General features: G+C 43.7%; 2 protein-coding genes across 6 annotated transcripts in view; one reads left to right on the top strand and one right to left on the bottom strand.

Annotated features, from left to right (window-relative positions):
- LY9 (lymphocyte antigen 9) overlaps window positions 1-3,112 on the top strand; it is a 32,854-nt gene extending 29,742 nt beyond the window's left edge. For all 3 annotated transcript variants that reach the window (XM_011957612.1, XM_011957611.1, XM_011957610.1), the window contains one exon: window positions 2,617-3,112. In XM_011957612.1, the coding sequence (XP_011813002.1) occupies window positions 2,617-2,685 (69 nt within the window). In that variant the 3' untranslated portion in view covers window positions 2,686-3,112. The remainder of the gene's footprint in view (window positions 1-2,616) is intronic.
- A 1,721-nt stretch (window positions 3,113-4,833) lies between these two features.
- CD244 (CD244 molecule, natural killer cell receptor 2B4) overlaps window positions 4,834-22,153 on the bottom strand; it is a 32,509-nt gene continuing 15,189 nt past the window's right edge. Inside the window, exons 2-9 of one of the 3 annotated variants that reach the window (XM_011957606.1) lie at window positions 16,098-16,415; window positions 15,725-16,015; window positions 13,505-13,615; window positions 13,016-13,083; window positions 10,813-10,872; window positions 8,663-8,728; window positions 7,157-7,213; window positions 4,834-6,065 (exon numbers count right to left, since the gene is read on the bottom strand). In XM_011957606.1, coding sequence (XP_011812996.1) covers window positions 5,985-6,065; window positions 7,157-7,213; window positions 8,663-8,728; window positions 10,813-10,872; window positions 13,016-13,083; window positions 13,505-13,615; window positions 15,725-16,015; window positions 16,098-16,415 — 1,052 coding nt within the window. In that variant the 3' untranslated portion in view covers window positions 4,834-5,984. The remainder of the gene's footprint in view (window positions 6,066-7,156; window positions 7,214-8,662; window positions 8,729-10,812; window positions 10,873-13,015; window positions 13,084-13,504; window positions 13,616-15,724; window positions 16,016-16,097; window positions 16,416-22,153) is intronic. The other 2 variants (XM_011957608.1, XM_011957609.1) reach the window with 2 other exon arrangements.

Here is a 22,153-nt window from a genome sequence, read left to right as displayed (position 1 = left end):
GTTCAAGGCTGCAGTGAGCCAAGATTATGCTACTGAACTCCAGCCTGGGTGACAGAGTGAGACCATGTCTCAAAAAAATAAAATTAAAAAAAATCCCTTACAGGTAGAATTTATCATTAAATAATCATAATGATAATAATAACAAACTTGCTTTTATATGAAGTTTTACAGATACAATACATTGATACACATTCTTCTCTGATCTTTGTAATACCTCTAGAAAAGTATTGTCATCCACATTTTATAGCCGAGGAAGCTGAGATTCAAGGAAGTTAATTTTCCCTAAGGTCACAAAGATAGTAGTTGGAACTTCCAGTATTAAGACCATGAGGCGTTTTAAGATAATCCTGAGTAATCTTAAATAATTCACTTTGATCTGACTGTCCACTCCATTTTCACTTTCCTGAAAACATCAGGTCCATTCACACTTCTGCTTTCAAATCTCCCCCAAATTCCCTCCTTATAACATATTCAAAAAAATATGTTTTAAAAAACTCTCGGCTGGGCCTGGTGGCTCATGCCTGTAATCCCAGCACTTTCGGAGGCTGAAGCAGGTGGATCACCTGAGGTCAGGAGTTCAAGACCAGCCTGGCCAACTTGGTGAAATCCCATCTCTACTAAAAATATAAAAATTATCTGAGTGTGGTGGCAGGCACCTGTAATCCCAGCTACTCAGGAGATTGAAGCAGGAGAATTGCTTGAACTCAGGAGATGGAGGTTGCAGTGAGCCAAGATAGCATCATTGCACTCCAGCCTGGGCAACAAGAGTGAAACTCCGTCTCAAAAAGAAAAGAAAAGAAAAGACTACAGTTGACCCTTGAACAATTCAGGGATTTAAGAGTGCCAACCCCACCCCACTTCATGCAATCAACAATCATTACGTAACTTTGACTCTCCAGAACTTAACTTCTAATAGCCTACTGTTGACCAGAGCCTTACCAAAAACATAAATATTCGATTAACACATATTTTGCATGTCATGTGTATTATGTACTGTATTCTTACAATAAAGTAAGCTAGAGAAAAGAAATTATTAAGAAAATTATAAGGAAGATAAAATATGTTTACTATTCATTAAGTGGAATTTGGATCATTGTAAAGGTCTTCATCCTCATCCTTCACATTGAGTAGGCTGAGGAGGAAGAAGAAGGATTGGTCTTGCTCTCTCAAGAGTGGTAGAGGTAAAAGAGATAGAGGAGGTAAAAGCGGAGACAGGAGAGGCAGGCACACTCAGTGTAATGTTTATTGAAAAAACTCCGCATATAAGTGGCCACACAGTTCATACATATGTTGTATTTATGCCTAGTGTTTCATTATTGGAACGCTAAGCACGTAGGAGTTATTTATATCCTACTGCTCGAGATCATCGCCAAGGTCTGATTTTTCACTTACGCACAAATTGAAAAATTTGCAACCTCCTGCATAAATGGGTTAAGGTTACTTGACTACTTAACAAATTGTATGCTCAGTTCCTAAGGGTTTTTCAGACGCTGAAGGTGGGGGATATCACTATACTGTGATAAAGAGGAAACACTTCCTAAAAAAGGAATTAGGGTTGGGCCTTAAAAGATGGATAGAATTTGCTCAGTAAACGCTCTTTGGGATGTGTGGTTTGATTCAACCATCATCCATCTCATGCTGACTTCTAGACAGTAGTCTAATGCTTAGCCAGCTAGAGACTTTGCCTTGGAACCTGAAGCCAAATATGTGCTTTCCACTGCATTCCCAGAGCTGCTTTCTACTCTGGCCTGGCCCTTTGTGTTTGGGTCAATATTGGTCAAACTTAAAGTCATGAATGTCAGTCCCTGCTCTGAGTTTCAGAATGACCACCACATGTCTGGTCAGTCCTGTAAGGCACCCACACTACCTTGGAGACTTAAGACCCCTAAAACCACCTCTCCTGCAGTGTAAGTGGAAATCAGTGCATTTCCTGAGCCAAAATCTTAACAGATATGTCCCTTGCCTTCAGAATTGTCAGGACCAGGAATTCTGGTTCTGGATCTCTGAAGGCCATTACTGCCTACTTGATCCGGAAATTCTCAAACCTACTGATATACCTCTCTGCATAACATCTCAAAGGTTTATGCTATCCCCAAGCTGTTGCTGGTACCCAACCTCCCACTTCTCTGGGTCAGTGCAGAGCTCATCTGCTCTTTAGAGCCTTCCCTGAACACTCTCAGACAGGGCAGTCTAAGAACCCTTGGAACAACTTGGGGACTAATGGTCTGGACCATTACTTTGGAACTTAATCTCTGCCATCTAAATTATCTTCATATAAATGTTTGTTTTGTTTCTCCAGCTAGGGCAGATATAGGAATCATTTGACAGTAGCTTCTTGAGGGCAAGGCCCTTCACTGTCATTTTTTTATCCCCTGGATTTGCTGCATTAAACTGTCTTGCATTGGCCTTGCAGAGCATCCAGCCCACAGCCTTTCCCATTAGGATCCTCCATAAATGCTTGGCATCAGGCTGGTTGATTGTGCCGTGCCTAGGCCAGCACATGAGTCTACTTCTGTAGGATGGACCAGTCATAACCTGGCCTTGCCTTCCTCTTTCAACAGCCTCACTCTTCCAGGGCTTTATTAACCATATTCTTTGTGGATTTTTGGCTCACAGGTTGTGCCGCCACCACAACAGAATGATCTGGAGATTCCTGAAAGTCCTACCTATGAAAATTTCACCTGAAAGGAAAAGCAGCTGCTGCCTGTCTCCCAGGACCATGGGGTTGGAGAGTCAGCTGGACCTCATGGGGCCTGGGGCTCGCAGACAGAAGCACCTCAGTGCCTCAGAGATGCCTGGGTGTGGCCCCTCCCCGTCCTTCTCACACTCAAGGCCTCCCAAGCCCATTAATAGCTCGGACACAGGCTCCTTCTTGGAGCCTATGGGCTTCAGATGTCTTTGCCCCCTTTGTCACCTCCCACACTCATAGCGTTTCCTCCTCGAAATTCTACCAAGACTGGTCAAATGTTGCTGAGGGACCTGGACTAGCTGACCTTTACACCACCTTCTCAACACTGCTGAAATGAACCCAAGAGAATTGTCACACGTGACACAAGATGTACCTAAAATCATGCTCACTGCAGTGTTATTTAAAATAAAAGGCAGGAAATAACCTAGATGTCCATTCGGTGAGAATCTAGTTACATATACGATTATATACCCATGCAACGGCAAACCCTGACACTTGGAAAGCAAGCAAGGACTAATAGGTGCTAATATGGAATGGGCTCTAAGATACATTATGGAGTGGAAAAAAGCAAAGTTCAGGACCATGTGTATTGTATGCTACCAATAGGATTTTTAAAAAACTATATGTTGGTCAGGCACAGTGGCTCATGCCTGTAACCCCAGCACTTTGGGAGGCCAAGGTGGGCAAATCACTCGAGGTCAGGAGTTCAAGACCAGCCTGGTCAACATGGTGAAACCCCGTCTCTAATAAAAATACAAAAAAAAACAACTAGCTGGGCGTGATGGCTGTAATCCCAGCTACTTGGGAGGCTGAGGCAGGAGAATCACTCAAACCTGGGAGGTGGAAGTTGCAGTGAGCAGAGATCGAGCCACTGCATTCTACCCTTAGCAACAGAGCAAAACTTTATCTCAAGAAAAAAGGAAGAAAGAAAGAAAAGAAAAAAATGTAAGTCTACATGCCTACATAGGCATAGAAAAGCTTTGGAAAGAAACACAAAAAACATTAGTGGCTGCCTCTGGGAAGGAACTGGGAATCTCAAGTTGGGAAAGAGACATTTTTTACTGCACAATTTTTTGCACTGCTGGATTTTTTAAACCGTATGTGTGTATTACTCTTTTGCTATTTTGTAAAGGTGCTTAAAATGCCTGTTTCAGATAAGCTTCCCATATTTACCTAAAAGAACTTCCCTCCTTATTGTCCAGTCTGGATACAGAATACCCACAGTATCTCTCCCCAAGACTGTGGCTACAGCCCTCTCCTCTGCCTGTAGGATGCACTATACTTGACTTATATTCATGATACTCTAGTGTACATTTCTGTTACCATCACCTTGCAGCCCATCTAGGTCCTTTAATTGTGTGCTGCCTCTGTCATGCTCTCCTGCACATGGGCCTGGAATCAGTATGGCTTCTGTCACCTGCAGTGGGTACTCCCAGGGGTTCAAGCAGTGCTTCCTACACAGCAGGAGCTTAATTACTGCTTGCTCATTGACTGGATTGTTGCATGGATAATTATCTTTGTGAGACATTATCCGGGAAGCTCAACAATCAGACATATAACATGGTGATGTTGTACATCTTTCTTTCCATAATACTGCATCCTCAAAAGCCCTGACCCCATAGGGTCTCTTCTGCTCTGTAAATAAATCTGGCCAGTTCAAGATCTATGCAGGACACGTGAAAGGCCAGCAGCAGTTAGTGGTCAGAGTCCTTGGTGTTCATCTGGACTGTTTCTGACCCCCGTCATTTCCTGCTGCCTCTGCTCACTGAACTCCTTGACTCTGCAACTCAACTCCCAGTACCAGACTCCTTCTGAATATATTTCCCTGGTTTTTAAGCTTCACACTTGCTTTAAGATGTGATCTGTTTATACTTCTGTCCAGGAGGAAGCCAGCCTGGCCAGCAGCACAGTCTCAGGGGAGAGGGATCCTGCAGGGTGTGAGCAAGTGCATGCCTTGGCTCTCCTTCACAAGATGGAATAGCCCCTGGTGTCTGGTTCTGTGCTGTCCCAGTGTGAACAGGGCTGAAGGACACTGCCAGCTCACCAGGAAGTCAGACCCTCTACAGCAGTATTCAAACAGACATATGTTTATGGATGGCCCACAAGTGTCCTTTGGCTGCTATAGAGAATAAAAATGCAGGGTATGGAGAGGATACATAAATTTAATTCAGGTAAGGAATTCAGACTGCATCTGCATGATATCACAGTTTTATATGAAACTACTGTATTAGATACAGGGTAGGGCAATTGAAGAACCAGGCTTTGTGCAGTATCACCTGTTGGGATCTCTGAATAAGTCCTCTCCCAGTTCACCCTTGTCCCTTTCCTGGGCTCAGCCAGAGTCTCCGCCGTGCTCCCCACAGCTTTGTTGAAATGTCTGGCCTGACGACTCAGGGAACCCAGCATAGTGTCTAGATTCCAACTGCCTTGTGCTCAGCTCTCAGCTGCCTGAGCCCTCATCAGTGCACCTGGGGAGCACTCATCAGGACTCAGAATTTACATAGAATATGGCTTCTGAGAGGCCTCTTCCTCTGGGAAGCCACTTCTATGAAGAAGCCAAAATGGATTTCTAACAAACATCATACTGTGGACAAAGCTGGTCTCAACCCCCAGTTATCAGGTTGGCATGTGCTCAGGGTAATTTTTTTACTCAGAGATGGGCTTGCTTTGCATCATCTACTCTCCCTTCAGCTTACTCCCCCTGGTGGCCAACTGGCCAGAGGTAAAGGTGTGAGATGTAGGGGGAAAGTTTTTTCTCTGCAATTGAGTCAAGCCCAGGCCCTGGCTTCCGGTGCAGAACTTGCCAGGCAGTTCACAGCCAGACAGTCCGGGCTCTCAGCGGAAGGCTGCTTCCTCTTCCCCTGAGTCACCATTATCGTTCCTTCCTCTTGCTTTGGAAGATGGCCCAGGGAGAATCTAGAAATGCAGTCAACCCAGATTGAGGAGAAAAGGAGACAAGTGACAGCTTGAAAATCAGGTGGACAGAATCTCGATGCTAATAACATCACTTATATACACTTCCTAGATTACAAATACTTGGAATGTGGCCTTTTGTGAACAATCTAACCCCTCCACCCATTTATGTCTGATCTGTAAAATGGAAGATATTATTTAACAGCCTTCCTCTTACCATGGCTGTTAGACATCATTTTCAAAACAAAATATAAAACAAGAAGAAATTTCCATATCCTCTCCAAACTAGGAGCTGTTCTATGAGACTCCTGTGGCATCATCCACTGTGCCAATTCCCAAAGCAGATGCTCATATGCAAGAAAGGTGAGAATTGCTGCAGCAACTAGGAATAAACATCAAAGTTCTCCAGTTCTTTGCGGCTCAGTCGAGCAGGGTTCTGGGCTTTAGGTTGACTCTTTTCAATCTGCAAAAGAAAAGGAGAAACTTCAGACCCTTCCACTGGGAGGTCCTTATAACAATCCTGTGGGGTATGAATTGCCATCCCCATTTTACAGATTTTAAAAATGAAGCTCAGAGTGGTAAAACAAATTACTCAGGGCCCACGACTAGTGTGAAGTGCAGGAGGGACTTGAATCTAGTTCTTCTGGCGCCAATTCCAGTGCTCTCTTAACCACATATGCTTTTTCATGACCTCACAAGCTATCTGAGTTTACACAGTGCCCTCTATGACCCTAGGTTGTCCAGTTGGCTTTAATGTTGGGTCATAGCTGAAGTGCCAGGAATACCGGCAGGCAGCCACCCACCCCTCCCTTGTGACCAATGGCAGCATCTTTATTGGACCACAGGTGGGGAGGCTCAGGTGTAGTGTGAGGCTACTGGGTCGGGGGGAAGGATGGGGGATGCTCTCCATGCCTTAGTTTATCTGAGTATAAATGGAAAGTATAATTACACCTATCTTGTAGCATTCTGTGAGGATTAAATAAAATAATCCATGTGAAGACACTGGCAGGCTACCTTATCCGTAATAAACTCCCAAGAAATGTTGAGTCCCTCCTTTCCAGTCTCTAAATGCTCTGATGGGAATCAGTTCAGCTACCAGGCTCAGTGGTCATCTTTGAATAGTATCCACTCCTGAAGAAGGTTAAGATCTCCTATGTCCTGCAATGGCTCCCAAAGACTTGCTAATTTTAGAAAATCATTTAGAGTGCTTTATCTTCCCCTCTCTGACCCCTCCCCCAACCATTCTCGGAAAGGGGAGATGTCCAGTTTGTGGCCCACAGCCTGGGAACTAGTTTGGGGACAGCCCTAATGTAGAACCCAAGCTGCCCAATAAGTATTGTATCTAAACACGCAACATGATCTTGGGTTAGAACTTCACTCTCTTTGGCCTTCAGTGTCTTCATCTCTAAAACAGAAACTTGCATTAGAAGATCTCTAAATTCCCTGCAACTCTGAGACTATGTGGATGACCTTTTCCTAGGTGTACCCTTTCATGGCTAGATTTCAGGGCTATGCCACAGACACTAAACCCATTGAGGAGTTCCAGAATCTTACCACTTCATAGATAGTGCTGTTGAAGGAAGGGCTGTGGTTCCTCTTTCTGGATCCAGGCTAGAAATTCAGAAGGTAAAGAATGCTTAACTTCGAGATAAGCGCTCTCCCACTCCTAAGTGATGTGAGAGGTCTCAAAAGAGACTCAGAGCCCAGAAAAATTCTGAGGCACTCTCAGCCGGAAAATGAATAGAATCTGTCACCCCAGGAGCAAACAATGGTGTCTATGGTCTCCAGGGAAGACACAATATATACAGTATTTGCCTATAATATGATATTTCTGAACCAAAATCAGAATTTACTGTTCCATACCCACATACACCTAAAACCCATACATATATGTGTGCATGTGTATGTATGTATGTGTGTATATATACACACATGCACACACACACACACATTCCCAGAGCACATACACATACGCATACACATACACACACACACATATCCCTCAGGCAATCCTAATGCAAATACTGCCACAAACCATATAACTCTTCAACATATGGCGTACACACACACTTAATGTAAACAATTCAGGCATATAAGCAATTGCCAACCCAAGGACACTAGAATTCAGAGGCACATTCAGTAGCACATAGAGTTTTCATATACCAAAGCATGTGAACATGGTGCATATGAACATCTATAAGGCCTTATATTGTAGCATATAATTAAAAATAAATCTCTCTCATGATGGGATCCAAGTAGGTTGAATGGCTTATTGGAAGGAGATTGAATGAAAAGTCTGAAAATCTGTCCTAAACCCCTTCAAACCTGTGGTCCCTGACCTGCATGGACTTCCACAGTTATGTGGACTCCCAACTTCCCATGCTACCATGTTAAGGTTTTCTGGCTTCATACTGTGGCTCCAGCCTTGGGAACACCACTCTTCCCATCCGCTTCTACACAAGAGAAAAATAATGACCATGGGTACCAGGATACCCAACTCTGTTTCCAAGTACACAAGAGAGCTACGAGCTCAGCTCGGAGAAGGATTTCAGTGCATGACGATGGGTTGCCTCAGTCTGGAGGCCTCCACCAGCAGGTGACTGACTGGTCAGGACCTTTCTCTGCTCCCTGAAGGTCAAGATTGTGTCTGTCTAGATCCAGTCTACTCCTCCAGCTCCAGGCAATATGCCCTGCCTTGCAAACCCCTCCAGTATCTCTCACCATAGCCTCAGCTGGCCTACTAAGTACCCCGTAGTCTCGCTGTGCAAAGCACCTCCTTTCTGTCTCTGATTGTCCTTTACCTCCCACAGAAACTCCCAAAAACTCATCTAATCTACTGTTCTCTTAGTCTAGAAGCTGTTATTTTTCTCCAGACAGAACCAGAAAGGCATTTCTCACTGGCCCATTGACATTTAAATACAATCATTTAACAGAAGCCACTCAGATACACACAATGAAGAACAACTTGCTAGGATGTGCACACATACTGTCTCTGCAAACACATGCAAAATACACATCTGCATCAACAACACCCCACCACCACCACGGGAAGAAGCTCACCTTCCTGGAAGGCTGAATTAATGAATATAATGTATATGCAGGCTCTTGTGACGTAGGAGCAGAAGACTAATGAGAAGAGAAATAAAATCATTTCAGAAGCACAGATCCAGCACAACCCTACGAAGGTCATCTCTTCCATCCCTCCACCTCAACCCTGCCCAGATGGAAGCTTCAAGTGTTAGTGCAAAGAGCCCTGGACTAGCCAGGAGGTCAGACAGCCTGAGTGTTAGTCTCACTCTGTCGTTAATGAAAGCTACTATTTGTTGAGCATTTATTTTAAATGTGTATTCTCCTCTGTTTGTTTGTTTGTTTTTGAGACAGAGTTTCATTCTATTGCCTGGGCTGGAGTGCAATGGCTCGATCTCGGCTCACTGCAACCTCTGCCTTCTGGGTTCAAGTAATTCTCCTGCTTCAGCCTCCTGAGTAGCTGGGATTACAGGTGCTCGCCATCATGGCCAGCTAATTTTCGTATTTTTAGAGACAGGATTTCACCATGTTGGTCAGGCTGGTCTCAAACTCCTGACCTCATGATCTGCCTGCCTCAGCCTCCCAAAGTGCTGGGATTACAGGCATGAGCCACTGCGCCTGGCCTCTTCTCTAACTCTTTTAACATTCCTATGAAATATGAATGATCATAATTTGCCCCATGCCACAAATGAGGCTCCAAAGGGATAAATAGCCCAAGTCAGGCAGTGCATACACAGTGGAAGCAGAATTCAAACCTCTCCAGGGCTCTTTCCTCAACATCTCAATGCCTCCCTTTGGCCACTTGCCTTCCTTCCCTGGACCTGAACCAGGTGTCCTCTAACTCAGGTAACCATCCTCCTTTTAAGATGCTCCAGAGGAGGATTCTCATTCTCACCCAACACCATAGTTTGAGAGGAGCCCTTTCTTGCGCTGATACAAGTTCCTCTTGTTGGAGTTCAATGTGGCTAAAACTAGAGAAATGGCAGATATCAAGCACTCTTATAATCAGATTTTCTTTGCCCCACAACTCAGCCACCAAACTGAAGATGGTGCTGTTTCAGGTCTCAATTTTTTTTTTTTTTTCTATTTTTTTTAAGCCATTTTTATCAGAAAGTATTTTATTACTGGCCACCAGGAGGCAGTGTTTCCCTTGGGAGAGACGTCCCAGCCTGGGTTATCAATGTCATTTTAGCCATCAATATTAAAGGACACTTCTCCAGTTTATGAGTGAATTTCTCTAATCCCAGAATATTAGAGGTGGAGTATGAGGAGGTGCAATGGAGACTCAAAAACTCTTTGGCTTAGCTCTGCCACTACCTAGCTATGTAGCCTTGAGTTATCAGTTGACCTGAGTCAGTTTCCTCATTGTGATATGGAATGTAGAACACATCTAAAGTATTAGAACTAGTTTCATGAGGCTGTTATGTGAGACTTAGTAAGAAAATATGGCCGGGTGCAGTGGTGCATACCTGTAGTCCTAGCTACCCAGGAGGAGGCTGAGGTGGGAGGATCACTTGAGGCCGGGAATTCAAGGCTTCAGTAAGCTATGATTCTACCACTGCACTCAGCCTGGTAGACAGAATGAGATCCCGTCTCATAATGGATGTACCAAAAATCTCACAAATCACCACTAAAGAACTTACTCGTGAAACCAAATACCACCTGTTCCCAAAAAAACTATGAAAATAAAAAATAAATAAATAAAGAGACCCTGTTTCTAAACAATAAAATTTTTAAAAAGAAAAGAAAATGGACATTATTGCTAAGTCATAATAAGATAAAAGAGACCAATGCAGATTCATTCTTTCCTGAAAATGAATATAATAGGGAATAGGGATAAAAAGTGCAAGGGCCCCAAGTGCTAGAGGCAGCAGCAGGACAAGAAAGCAGAAGTTGAGTCCCCTAACCAGGTTTCTGCTCCTATAGACTTTATCTGGGCCAGACCTTCTGCCAGACACGGAAGAAGAAGGAATGTCCACATCAGGCTTCCCAGCTGTGTTAAGATGCTCCACAATCACATGGATCTTTTCAAATAATGTGTTAATACAACTGAAGTCAAGCTATCTTCTGGATTCCAAGAGCACTAAGATCTTATCTGCCATTCAAGGGTGTGAGTTTCGGGGGGGGGCACCAGGAAACCCCAGAGATAGATATGGAATGGACTAGAGAAACTAGAGAGGTACCTGGGACTGGATCATAGAGTAGATGGTGCTCCCCCCTCCAGGAAAAGTCTGCTCCTGCTCCTGCTCCTGCACAAGAAATAGGGATGGGGTAACATGAGCAGACAGCTAGATCAGTCCAGATTTAGACTGAGCAGGGGAAAACAGCACAAAGAAGAGGGGCTTTCAGGAGCCTAGGAGGGAGGTGGCAGGACTGAGGAGAGTCATTGATCCTCCCAGGATGGGGAAAGACAGGAAGAAGAGCAGTTCGCAGTGAAGCCATTAGTATCAGGAGCAAGGAACCACCCAGGTGTGAGGGATTCCAGCAACCCTGCCCAAAGAGAATGCTGTCACTTTCTTTCCTTGACTAACTTAGAAACCCTTCCTTGCAAAGCTCTGAGTAGGGCTGTTATCTGAGCCTTACGTCAGAGCACTGGAATTCAGAAAGTTTAAACATTTCAAAGACCAAACACAGTTAAGCCCTCTCTAGATCATCTTCAGTGTCACTTTGCCCGTGACCTCAAGCCAGCCCCTTGGGCAGCTACAGTGCTGGGTGCAGCCCTGAACCCAAGGGCCAAAGCAGGGAGCAACACTTCCTGCTTCCCTTTTCTTGTTCTTGCCCCTTAGGAAATCGGTGGTGGAGATATTTCATGCTGCTGACCACTGAAAGCATATTGCCAGTTTGGGTTCTAATGGGAGCCAGTGGAGGCCAGCAGGTTTCATTAGGCAAGGTGCAAGCTAAATTCCTGGAAGCAAGAAGAAACTAAGAGGAGCAGAGAACTGTCAGCTGTCCTTAGAGGCTGGAGAGTCATGGGCATCTGACAATGTCAATAACTTCATTTGTGTTTTAAAATACTGCAAGAGTTTGTTGCTTTTCTCTCCTGTCCAGACTCATCTGAAGTGTTTCTAGAAAGATTAGAGCTGGGTCTCAAAGTGAGACCACATGAAACTTGAGATTTAGGTCTTCAAATTGGAACCCTGAGACAATAGGGAGAGGCCAGAGAGGGCTGAGGCCAGACAGGGAGGAGCTCTTGAGTCAGAAGTAAGCTAATAGGCCTGAATCCCCAAGATGTTTCCTTTGCACTAAGTTGTTTCTCCCCCTGTGGTCTCCTAAACTCAAGTCATCTTCTTTTTGGAAAAACAGATTATTTGTAGCAAGCAGCACCCGCACATCATTGGCTGTGGGTAGATTCACATGCTCTCAGGAATTTGCACCAGAGTCTGGTAGCAGTGAGAGAAACAAAGTTCCCTTTTATTTTTCACATTCCAATAGCCACTGCTTTATTTTTCACATTCCCATAGCCACCACTGGGGCCAAAACAAAACAAAACAGGCTTGGGGAACTGCCCTAACTGCCTCTGAAACCAGACCCGGGAGAGGATGCTTGCCTGCTCTGCGAGGCTGCACAGGGCCTCATGTATGTGGCCAGAGCGGAAGAGCCCCACCACATGTGCTTCCTACGTGGTGTTGGGTCTCCATAGCCAAGCGCCAGGGGGCAGTGGAAAGAAGGCATTTCCGCCCCACTTCACCCCCCCAACTTCCTGCCAGCAGTTTGGTAGGCCCCATTAGAGCTTTCCCCTGGGCCTGTCACCACATCAGCTCTGAGCAGGACACAGCAGCGGGGGCATCTGCAGGCCCTCTGCAATTTCCTCCTCTTCTAATTCTTGGATGATGGACGGAGTTGGCCGCTGCCTGCCACAGAGAGCAGGCGAGAGGCTCCTGGAGGAACCCACTCAGGCTGGTGGGCTTTGTGCCAGGCTGGTTACTCTAGTACCTCAGCCACACTTAGGCCTCTTCTCCCAAAAGGCTGTAAATGCAGCCCATTGAGCCAGCTACAAAACTGTTATGCTTTGGCTGGTCACACTTCCCAGCCTGTGTCACCATTAAGGGACTCATGAATGCAAGCCCTGACTCATTAGGAAAAAGAATTTGTGGTCAGACAACAAATACCACAGCAGCATTCTGCCTCTGCCATTGATTTCTGTTGTGCTCCATCCCTTCTCAGCAGGTGCAATTCTGCACCAAGAAGCCCCTTCAGCCTCCCTTTCATCTTCTCTGCTCCTTTTGTTTCCTCTTTTCCTCCATTGCCAGAACTAGGAAGCAAGTGGAGAAAAGATAGTTGGGGAAGGGCTGAGGGTCACATCAAGAGGACAGTTGTTCAGTCCTTTTTGTCCCTCTTCTCTGTATAACCATCTTGAGAGCGACCCCCGCCTCCGGGACAACATACTTTATTTCTCCTGGTTTTCAGATCCTTGACCTCTTCATAAATTGTCAAAAATTCCTTGGGACTGGTCTCTGAGGGAAGAAGAAAACAAAGAGCAGAACTGCAGAAACCTCCAGAAGGGCTTTCGCTTCTAACAGGCCCCACCTCCACCCCAAATGGCCAAACCTTAAAGAAGGTTCTAGAAAGGAGGCAGGTTAGTGCTCTTCCCAGGAACCCCAAAAAGCACAGAGGCAGCAACCGAACTGCCCCTCTCATGCTTCCTCCCAAACCAGCTGTCTGCAGGGAAATCTGCACATTGGGGATCGGAAAGCATGAACGAGGAGAGAGAGCCTGGCAGCCTGCGTGCCCCCTGCCACCACGCATACGCATATACCAAAGCTCGCTGAGGAAAAGGAGATGCTGTGCTCCCAGACACATCCCACTGGAGGCAGGACCAAGTCACAGGATTCGAGGCCTCAGGCAGAAGCACCACCCCAAGGACCTTCCACTCACCTGATTGCTTCCCCTTCCTCTTTCTCCTCCACACACAGAAGCAGACAAGGGTGCCAAGGAACAGTGTGCTTAGAATCACAATGATCACCAAAAACGGCCAAAATCTGAATTCTGAGGAATACAGAAGGCATGAGGTCTGAGCTGTCAGCTCACTCTCTTCTTCCTTCCCATCTGCCTACTGCAGGGGCTGCCTCAAAACTCACTCTTGTCTGTGGTGTGGTTGATCGCACTCTGTGAACTCACCATCAAGGTTTTCTCTTTGCTCATTTGGGTAACCTCCTCTGAGTGATGCCAAGAGCATGGATATTAATATCAGACAGGCCTGGCTCAAATTCTAACTCTGTGAGCTCTGCACTATTTATTTAATCCCTCTGGGCCTCTCAAGTCATCTTCTTTTTGGAAGATGCCTCAGAGCCTCTCAGATTTTCTCACCTGTAAAAGGGGATAATGTTATCTACCTATAGGGGTCAATTACATGATCTAATACAGTTGGCCCTCCAAAGTTTTGAGTTCCGCAACTGTAGATTTAATGAATTGTGGATCCAGAATATTCAGAGGAAAAAAATTGCATCCATATTGAATATGTAGACACTTCTTTCTTTGTCATTATTCCCTAAACAATACAGTATAACAACAATTTAAATAGCACTTACATTGTATCAGACATTATAATTAAACTAGAGATGATTTAAGTAGGGTATACAGAAGGATGTGCATAAGTTGTATGCAAATACTGCACCTGTTTATGCCAAGGACTTAAATATCCATGGATTTTGGCATCTATGATTATGGGGTGGGTCCTGGAACTAATTCCCCACGGATACTGAGGGACGTGTAAAGCATCTAGCACAACAAATGTTACATTTGTCCATTCATTTGTTTTTAACTCAAAAAATACTCATTGTCCAGGTAAGTTTTCCATCTCTCTTTTCCACTATTCCTGCCTTCATGGCTCTTCCTCATTTGAGCTTCTACTTAAAACATTTGTGTCAAACATGTAGCCTGATACATGATCCAGCCAATGAGAGGAAGGGAAAGGAATTAAGTGTTCCGAGGTACTTATTATCATCCCCATTTTACCCAAGGGGGAAAGAAATTGAGACTCAGAGAGGTTAATGAATCTGCCAGAGATCACAGAGCTTTTTTTTTTTTTTTAGGGATGGGATGACACCATCTTGTCCAGGCTGGTCTCAAACACCTGGACTCAAGTGATCCACCTGCCTCAGCCTCCCGAAGTGCTAGGATTACAGGTGTGAGTCACCACACCTGAACTCTAAGAGATCACAGAGCTTCTGATCACAGAAGCTAAGAGACCACTGAAGCTGGTGTCCCAGTTCAGTGGCACGATCTCAGCTCACTGCAACCTCCGCCTCCCAGGTTCAAGGGATTCTGCTGCCTCAGCCTCCCGAGTAGCTGGGAGTACAGGTGCCAGCCACATGCCCAGCTAATTTTTTGTAGTTTTAATAAAGACAGGGTTTCACCATGTTGACCAGGCTGGTCTCAAACTCCTGACCTTGTGATCCATCCTCCTTGGCCTCCCAAAGTGCTGGGATTACAGGCATGAGCCACTACTCCCAGCCTGCCTCAGTCTTGTTTATTTTTTGTGCAAAAGTACTTATTTTAGTTGCCCTTACTTGGCTATAAGTTCCTTATTAATGAGAGCTGTATATTTTTTTTTTCCTATAGTGCCCATGCTGCTGGCATATGAAGTCTCTGTTTATATAATAAAAAGTTGTGGAAAGTGAACTCAGGTAACTCATAGGATGAGCATAAGCAACAACCCAGGAACTCATCTAGGTATTCCTGGGTCATGCTCCTGCTCCAGGCTACTGCTGCACAGTATAGTTACCTCTTGAACTATGTGGCCTGGAGAAAGTTATCACTCAAGAGGAGAGAACAGTTCTCCATCAGCCTCTCTCAGGAAGAAAATAATGTTCCAGAGCCATTTCAGGACTGTCAGTCACCAAAAAACTATGCCCTCCCTCTGCAGAAGAAAAGCTTGCATCTCCCAGAAGGAAATAGGGATAACATTTTTTTCCAGAGTAGGATAGCTTTACAGGAACTATGTGCTTGGAGGCCAGGACTCCCCTGGGAAGGGCTACAAAGCACTGGGAGAGGAAGCCAAGGGATTTTATCTCATACCACGTCTGTCTTACACATGAGCCTGGTTGTGGGGTCCAAACCTTCAGCCCTTGTCATAGCCCAGTGTGTTCCACTTACCGTGATGGGCATTCTGACAGTCCTGAGTGAGATTCAGGGTGTGGCTTTCCCAGCTAACAGGATTGCTGACGTTGCAGGTATATGTGTGCGTGCCATGAATGTCAACCTCTTCCTCCAGGTAGGTGAGGTTCCCTGCTGTCTGGATCAGCTTGCTGCCTCTGTACCAAGCATAGGTCACATTGTCATCCCTGGAGACCAAGCAGGACAGAGCCACTTGGCACCTCTCTCTGTCCAGGATCTTGCCCTGCCCCTGTAGGCGGGGTTTCTCAACTTTATCTGGAAGCAGAGATTCTGATCAGAAAGGCATGGAAATACAGAAATTAGAGGCCTACAGGAATCAGAGAGGGCAGTATGAGCAGTCCTGGAGACTTACCAAATACAAAAACCTGGAACTTGGCTCTCTGAACTTGTCCCATCGTATTGGTGACCTCCAGGCAGTAGAGGCCACTGTCCTGCTGCTGAGCTGCCTTGATGAGAAGAGTCGAGTTCTTGATTATAAAACTAAATCTATTGTTGAAGGTATTGGAAGGTGAAGAGCCATTCTCCCACTGCAATATCTGACGAAATGCATTTTGTGAGGGCAGCCACACCTTCCACTGAACATTGTAAATCTTCGTCTGTATGCTGTTTGGTTGTAACTGAAGGGGCATTCCAGAGATGCTAAACACATGGTCAGCTGATCCCTGGCATCCTAGGAAAGAGAACCCAAGCTGAAAGTAGCAGGAAGAGTGTCAGGCCTGAGCAATGTGGGCAGCTGGATGTGATTTCCCTTAAGCCAATAGGGTGGGGATGGATATGAGGAGCCCAGAGCCTAGGAGCACCTTAAAGTGCATCCCCCCATCTGCCTCCCCTTGTCCCCAAGCTCTATGTCCCTAGTCTGAAGGATCCCATAGACCAATAGCTAAAATCTTGAGTACTTACTATGTGACAGGCAGGTTTCGCACTTTATACATTTTAACCGTTTAAGTTAAAAGGTATAGAATAGTTAAAATGTACAAATGTTTTATACATTTTAACTATTTAACTTAACAATGACCCTTATTCCCATTTTATAGGTGAGGAAACTGAGTTAGAAAGAGCTTAAGTAACTGGCTTAAGTTACACAGTGAGAATGATGAGCCTGAAACCTAGTCAGTTTGGTGTTGTTTTTGTTTTCTTTTGTTTTGTTTGTCAGAGACAGGGTCTCACTCTGTCACCCAGGCTGGAGTGCAGTGGCGCAATCACAGCTCACTGCAGCCTTGAACTCCTAGGCTTGAGGTGATCCCCCCACCTCAACCTTCCTCGTAGCTGGGACTACAGGTGCATGCCACTGCACCCAGCTTATTTGTTTACTCTTTGTAAAGACAGCAGTTTGACTTCAGAGGATAAATTCTTAACCACGATGTTATAAACACCACATCTAATGTGAATCCCTCCAAGCAGTGCTGAGGCAACTACTAATGGAAAGTAGTGACTGTCAGAAATTCTGAATGGTCAGGCCCAGGAAGAATGACCCTCCAAGCTGAACTCATGACCCCTCAACTGTCCTCTCAGAGAGCTGAATACGTAATCCTCTCTTGTGGCACTTGGCACATTGGATTTTGGTCATTATTCATTGATGTTTGCCAGTTTTTCAGTGATCAGAAAGTCTCCACAAAAATTTCTCTCTAGAAAACTATTTTTAAAATAAAACTACACTTCCCAGGTAGATCCCAGCACTTCCCTGTCAATGAATCCAGATGAAACCTAATGAATATGGGGGTGTGACAACCTGGAGCAATTCAGTGCAGGCAGTGTACAAAACTGGAAGTTTCTACAGCCAGTTTTAGCAACGAAGCTATGTGGCATGGCCCAGTAGGTGCAGTAAATTAAAAAGTCTCTCTGGGTGAGTTGAGGAGGGTCAGGGAGGGTTTGGAGGAGAGAATAGGAGATGCAGAGAGTTTTACAAGTGGCTCTGTTAAAATGGATGCTATTAAGAAGTAAGCAATGGAGAGAGAGAGGGGTTTTTAGATGTCCAGTGTATTATGAATGCACTCTCTCCAAGTCACAGCTTCACCCTGGCATTTTCTCAAGAGACTAAGTAAATAATTAAAGGACTTGTAATACTATTTGTTTGATGAAATATGTTTCTTTGATCTTGATGTTCCTAAGACGAAAATACATAGGTTCCCATTTATATTTATATGACTTGTACTGGCTCTGCCCATTAGCAAACCAAAAGCTTCTCAAAAGTAGAGACTGTGCTGTGCGTCTCTGTGTCTCTGTCTCCCATAGTCCTAGCACTATTTATGAGAACAGGTCAACCTACCAAATATTGCACAAAGACCCTGAGAACAAAGGTGAATGGAAAAAATCATTACTAAACCTACAAGAAGGACATAAACTGTCCTCATCAATCATTCAGTCCTTACTGAGTCCCACTCTAATCCAGCCCCTGAAGAGGCAGGGCCTCTTCATGTATAAGACGTGATTCCTGACTCCAGAGAGTTTGTGATCTGGAAATGGAACACTTTCATTCTACAGCATCCCCTTAACGGTTGATATAAAGAATCATGTGAGGAATTCTAATTATGTAATGAAAATCCAGGTTAAGACTTGCTAACAAATCCTCCCACTAAAAATAACTAGAAAAAAAAGGAACAACATATAAAAGCACATTGTTAAAGTTATCAGAGAGTTTATAAAGCAGTGAAAAATTATGGGGCCAAGATCTGGAAGAAGGAAATTCAGAGAGGTGAGACCAACATTTCTGACGGTTGTTCCCTGGAGGCATCTTCTGATTCCATAAATGGCAGCTAAAAGGCTGAGAAGCTGAGCAGAGCTCACAATAAAACTCAAGGAACTAAGAGAACATGGAGTTCAGGCCCCTCCTGTTAGAAAGTGGGTATATCTAAAATCCATCGGTGTTGAGGTTGGTACCACAGAGGGCTATACACTAAGAGTAAGAGTGAACGAGAAATGAACAGCCCTCGCAGGAACTGAAGCTCAGTTTTGAATCATCACAACCCTGGATTGAACTAATGATCTGGAATCTCTAGTAGCCCTAACCTGGCTGCCCACTAGAAGCAAATATAAGTTATGACTAGAGGAAAATAACATCAACCAGAGCATTAAATTATTCTAGAATTTTTCGTGCACAATATCCTAAATGAAATGAAGTATAAGAAAAGGAAACATGTCCAAAAACCAAAACAAGAATAGAGACAACAGAAACCAACCAACAGGGCATCTACATAATAGAGTTGTCAGTCATAAACTTTAAAGTAATCATGTCTAATATGTTCGAGGAAATAAAACATACGTTTAAGAATTTCAGCAGAGAACTAGCGTGATCGAATGCAAAAATAACCATGTCCTTGCAATGTGACTTTGCAACTCCTTCCATCATCAAGAAATGGGGTTCATTTCCCTGTCTCTTGGAACTGGGCTGGTCTTCATGATGAAACGCAGCAAAAATTATGTCTGCCAGTTCTAAGCCTAGATCTGAAAAGGCATTGCACATTTCTATTTGTTCTCTTGGAACCTCATCTGGCTGACATGTGAACAAGCCTAAAATAGCCTGCTGGAGAATAATAGATCACATGATACAGAGGTAAACCAACACAGCTAAGGCCATTCTAAATCAGCCAACCCTAGCCTGGTGCAGTGGCTCATGCCTGTAATTCCAGCACTTTGGGAGACCAAGGAGGGCAGATCACTCGAGGTTGGGAGTTCGAGACCACCCTGGCCAACATGGTAAAACCTTGTCTCTACTAACAATACAAAAATTAGCCAGGCGTGGTGGCACACGCTTGTAACTCCAGCTACTTGGAATCCTGAGGCACGAGAACCTCTTGAACCCGGGAGATGGAGGTTTCAGTGAGCCAAGATATCATGCCACTGCACTCTAGTCAACGTGACAGAGCAAGACTTAATCTCAAAAAACAATAAAAAATAAATAAAAGAATCAGCCACCTGTGGTCTGGCAGCTGACCACACCTGCATGACTGCTGCAAGAGGAAACCAAAAGAACCACCTAGCTAAGCCCAGCCCAAATTGCCAACTAGCAGAATCACTAATTAAATAAGTAGTTGTTTCAAACTACTGGATTTTGGAGTGGGTCATTATGCAGCAATAGTTACCTGAAATTGGATTTTTTAAAGAATTAAATGAAAATTACAGAAATAAAATGTAAAATAACTGTAAAACAAACTCAATTGAAGGGTTTAAAAGGCCATTTAGATGCCATTGAAAAGAGAATTAGAAAACTGTTATAAAATATCCAGAGTGAAGTAAAGAAAAACAAAAGGATAAAAATACACAAGAAGGAGTGTAAGAGATATTTGAGATATGGCAAAAACAAAACCCGTAAACTAAGTGTAATTGGAAAGCAAGGAGACGGGAGAGGAAAGAGGAACTGAGCAAAAGAGATAACATAAGAATTTCCCAAAACTGAAAAAAGCCATCAAGATAGACTTGTAAAATGTGTCACAAACCCCAAGCAAGATCAAAACAAACCAACAAGCTGGGCATGGTGGCTCACACCTGTAATCTCAGCACTTTGGGAGGCCCAGGCAGATGGATCACCTGAGGTCAGGAACTTGAGACCAGCCTGGCCAATATGACAAAACCCCATCTCTGTTAAAAATGCAAACATTAGCCAGGCATGGTGGTGCACGCCTGTAATCCCAGCTACTTGGGAGGCTGAGGCAGGAGAATCACCTGAATCCAGGAGGTGGAGGTTTCAGTGAGCCGAGATTGTGCCATTGCACTCCAACCTGGGCGACAAGAGTGAAACTCTGTCTCAAAAAAAAAAAGAAAAAAAAAACCAATGAACAAAAGACAACTTCTCAATACATCAAAAAAAAAAAAAAATTATGGAAACCAAAGATAAATAGAAAAATCGTAAAATAGCCAGAGTGGGGGAAAACTAAATTACCTTTACAAAATAAACAACTTAGCTGACATTTCAGCAAAAATAATAAAAAGCAGAAGATGATGAAATGGTATCTTTTTTTATTTTTCCATAGGTTATTGGGGTTCAGGTGGTGTTTGGTTACAAGAGAAAGTTCTTTAGTAGTGATTTGTGAGATTTGGTGCACCCATCACCCAAGCAGTGTACACTGCACTCTACTTACTGCCTTTTATCCCTCACCGACTCCCACTTTTCCCCCCAAGTCACTGAAGTCCACTGTATCATTCTTATGCCTTTGCATCCTCATAGCTTAACTCCCACATATCAGTGAGAACATACATTGTTTGGTTTTCCAAGGAATGATATATTTAAAGTGCTGAAAGAAAATAACTGCCTATCTAGAATTTTATACCGGTGAAGAAGTACTTCAAAGACGAAGGCAGACACAGTGGCTCATGCCTGTAATTCCAGCACTTTGGGAGGTTGAAGCAGGTGAATCACTTGAGGTCAGGAGTTCAAGACCAGGCTGGCCAACACGGCAAAACCTCATCTTGACTAAAACTGCAAAAATTAGCTGGGCGTGGTGGCGCGCGCCTGTAATCCTAGCTACTCAGGAGGCTGAGGCATGAGAATCACTTGAACCCGGGAAGTCAAGGCCAAGACTTACGCCACTCCCCTCCTGCCTGGGCGAAAGAGTGAGACTCTATCTCAAAAAATCATAATTTTTTAAAATGAAGCTGAAATAAAGACATTTTTGGAAAAAATAAAAAACTGAAAGAATTTGTCAGAAAAAGGCTTGCAGTAAAGGAAATACCAAAGGATGTTCTTTACATATAAAGAAAATGGAAACTCGGGCACAAGAAGTGAAGAGCAATAGAAATAGATGTAATTTGTGACAATAAAAGTTGGGAGATAGAGCTGTATAGGAGTTTTTTATACTATTGATAAGGAATTGGTGTTAATTCAAACAATATTGTTGAAGGTATTCATTGTAATACCTGTGGTAACCACTAAGAAAAAAACAAAATGTACAGAAGAAGAAATAAGAAGGGAATCAAAATGATGCAGCACAAAATATCAATTAAATACAAAAGAAGGCAGTAATGGAGAAAATGAGGGATAGAAAAGACATAAGATGTATAAAAATATACAGAAATAGAAGGAAATGTCATCATTAGAAAAGGACCAATTAAGTAGGAGTAAACAATCATCTTCAGTTTCTATGCATATAACAAGATTAAAATATATAAAATAAAATTTGAAAGAACTAAAAGGAGAAGTAAATCCACAATCATAGTTGGAGAGTTTTATTACATTGTCTCTCTAACTGATATAAGAAGCAAACAAAAAAATCAATAAGCCTATAAGAATTTGAAGATCATTAAACCAATATACATATTAATTATATATAAAACAATTATCCTAACAATTGCAGAATATACATTCTTTTCAAGTGCACATGAAATATTTACCAAAGTATTTTTGTAATTTTATTTTATTTTATTATTATACTTTATGTTCTAGGGTACATGTGCACAATGTGCAGGTTTGTTACA

Source organism: Colobus angolensis, unplaced genomic scaffold (genome assembly GCF_000951035.1).
Source record: "Colobus angolensis palliatus isolate OR3802 unplaced genomic scaffold, Cang.pa_1.0 Scaffold447, whole genome shotgun sequence".
Lineage (NCBI taxonomy): Eukaryota > Metazoa > Chordata > Mammalia > Primates > Cercopithecidae > Colobus > Colobus angolensis.
Note: the sequence above shows the minus strand (reverse complement) of the source record. Positions and strands in the feature narration are given on the sequence as shown.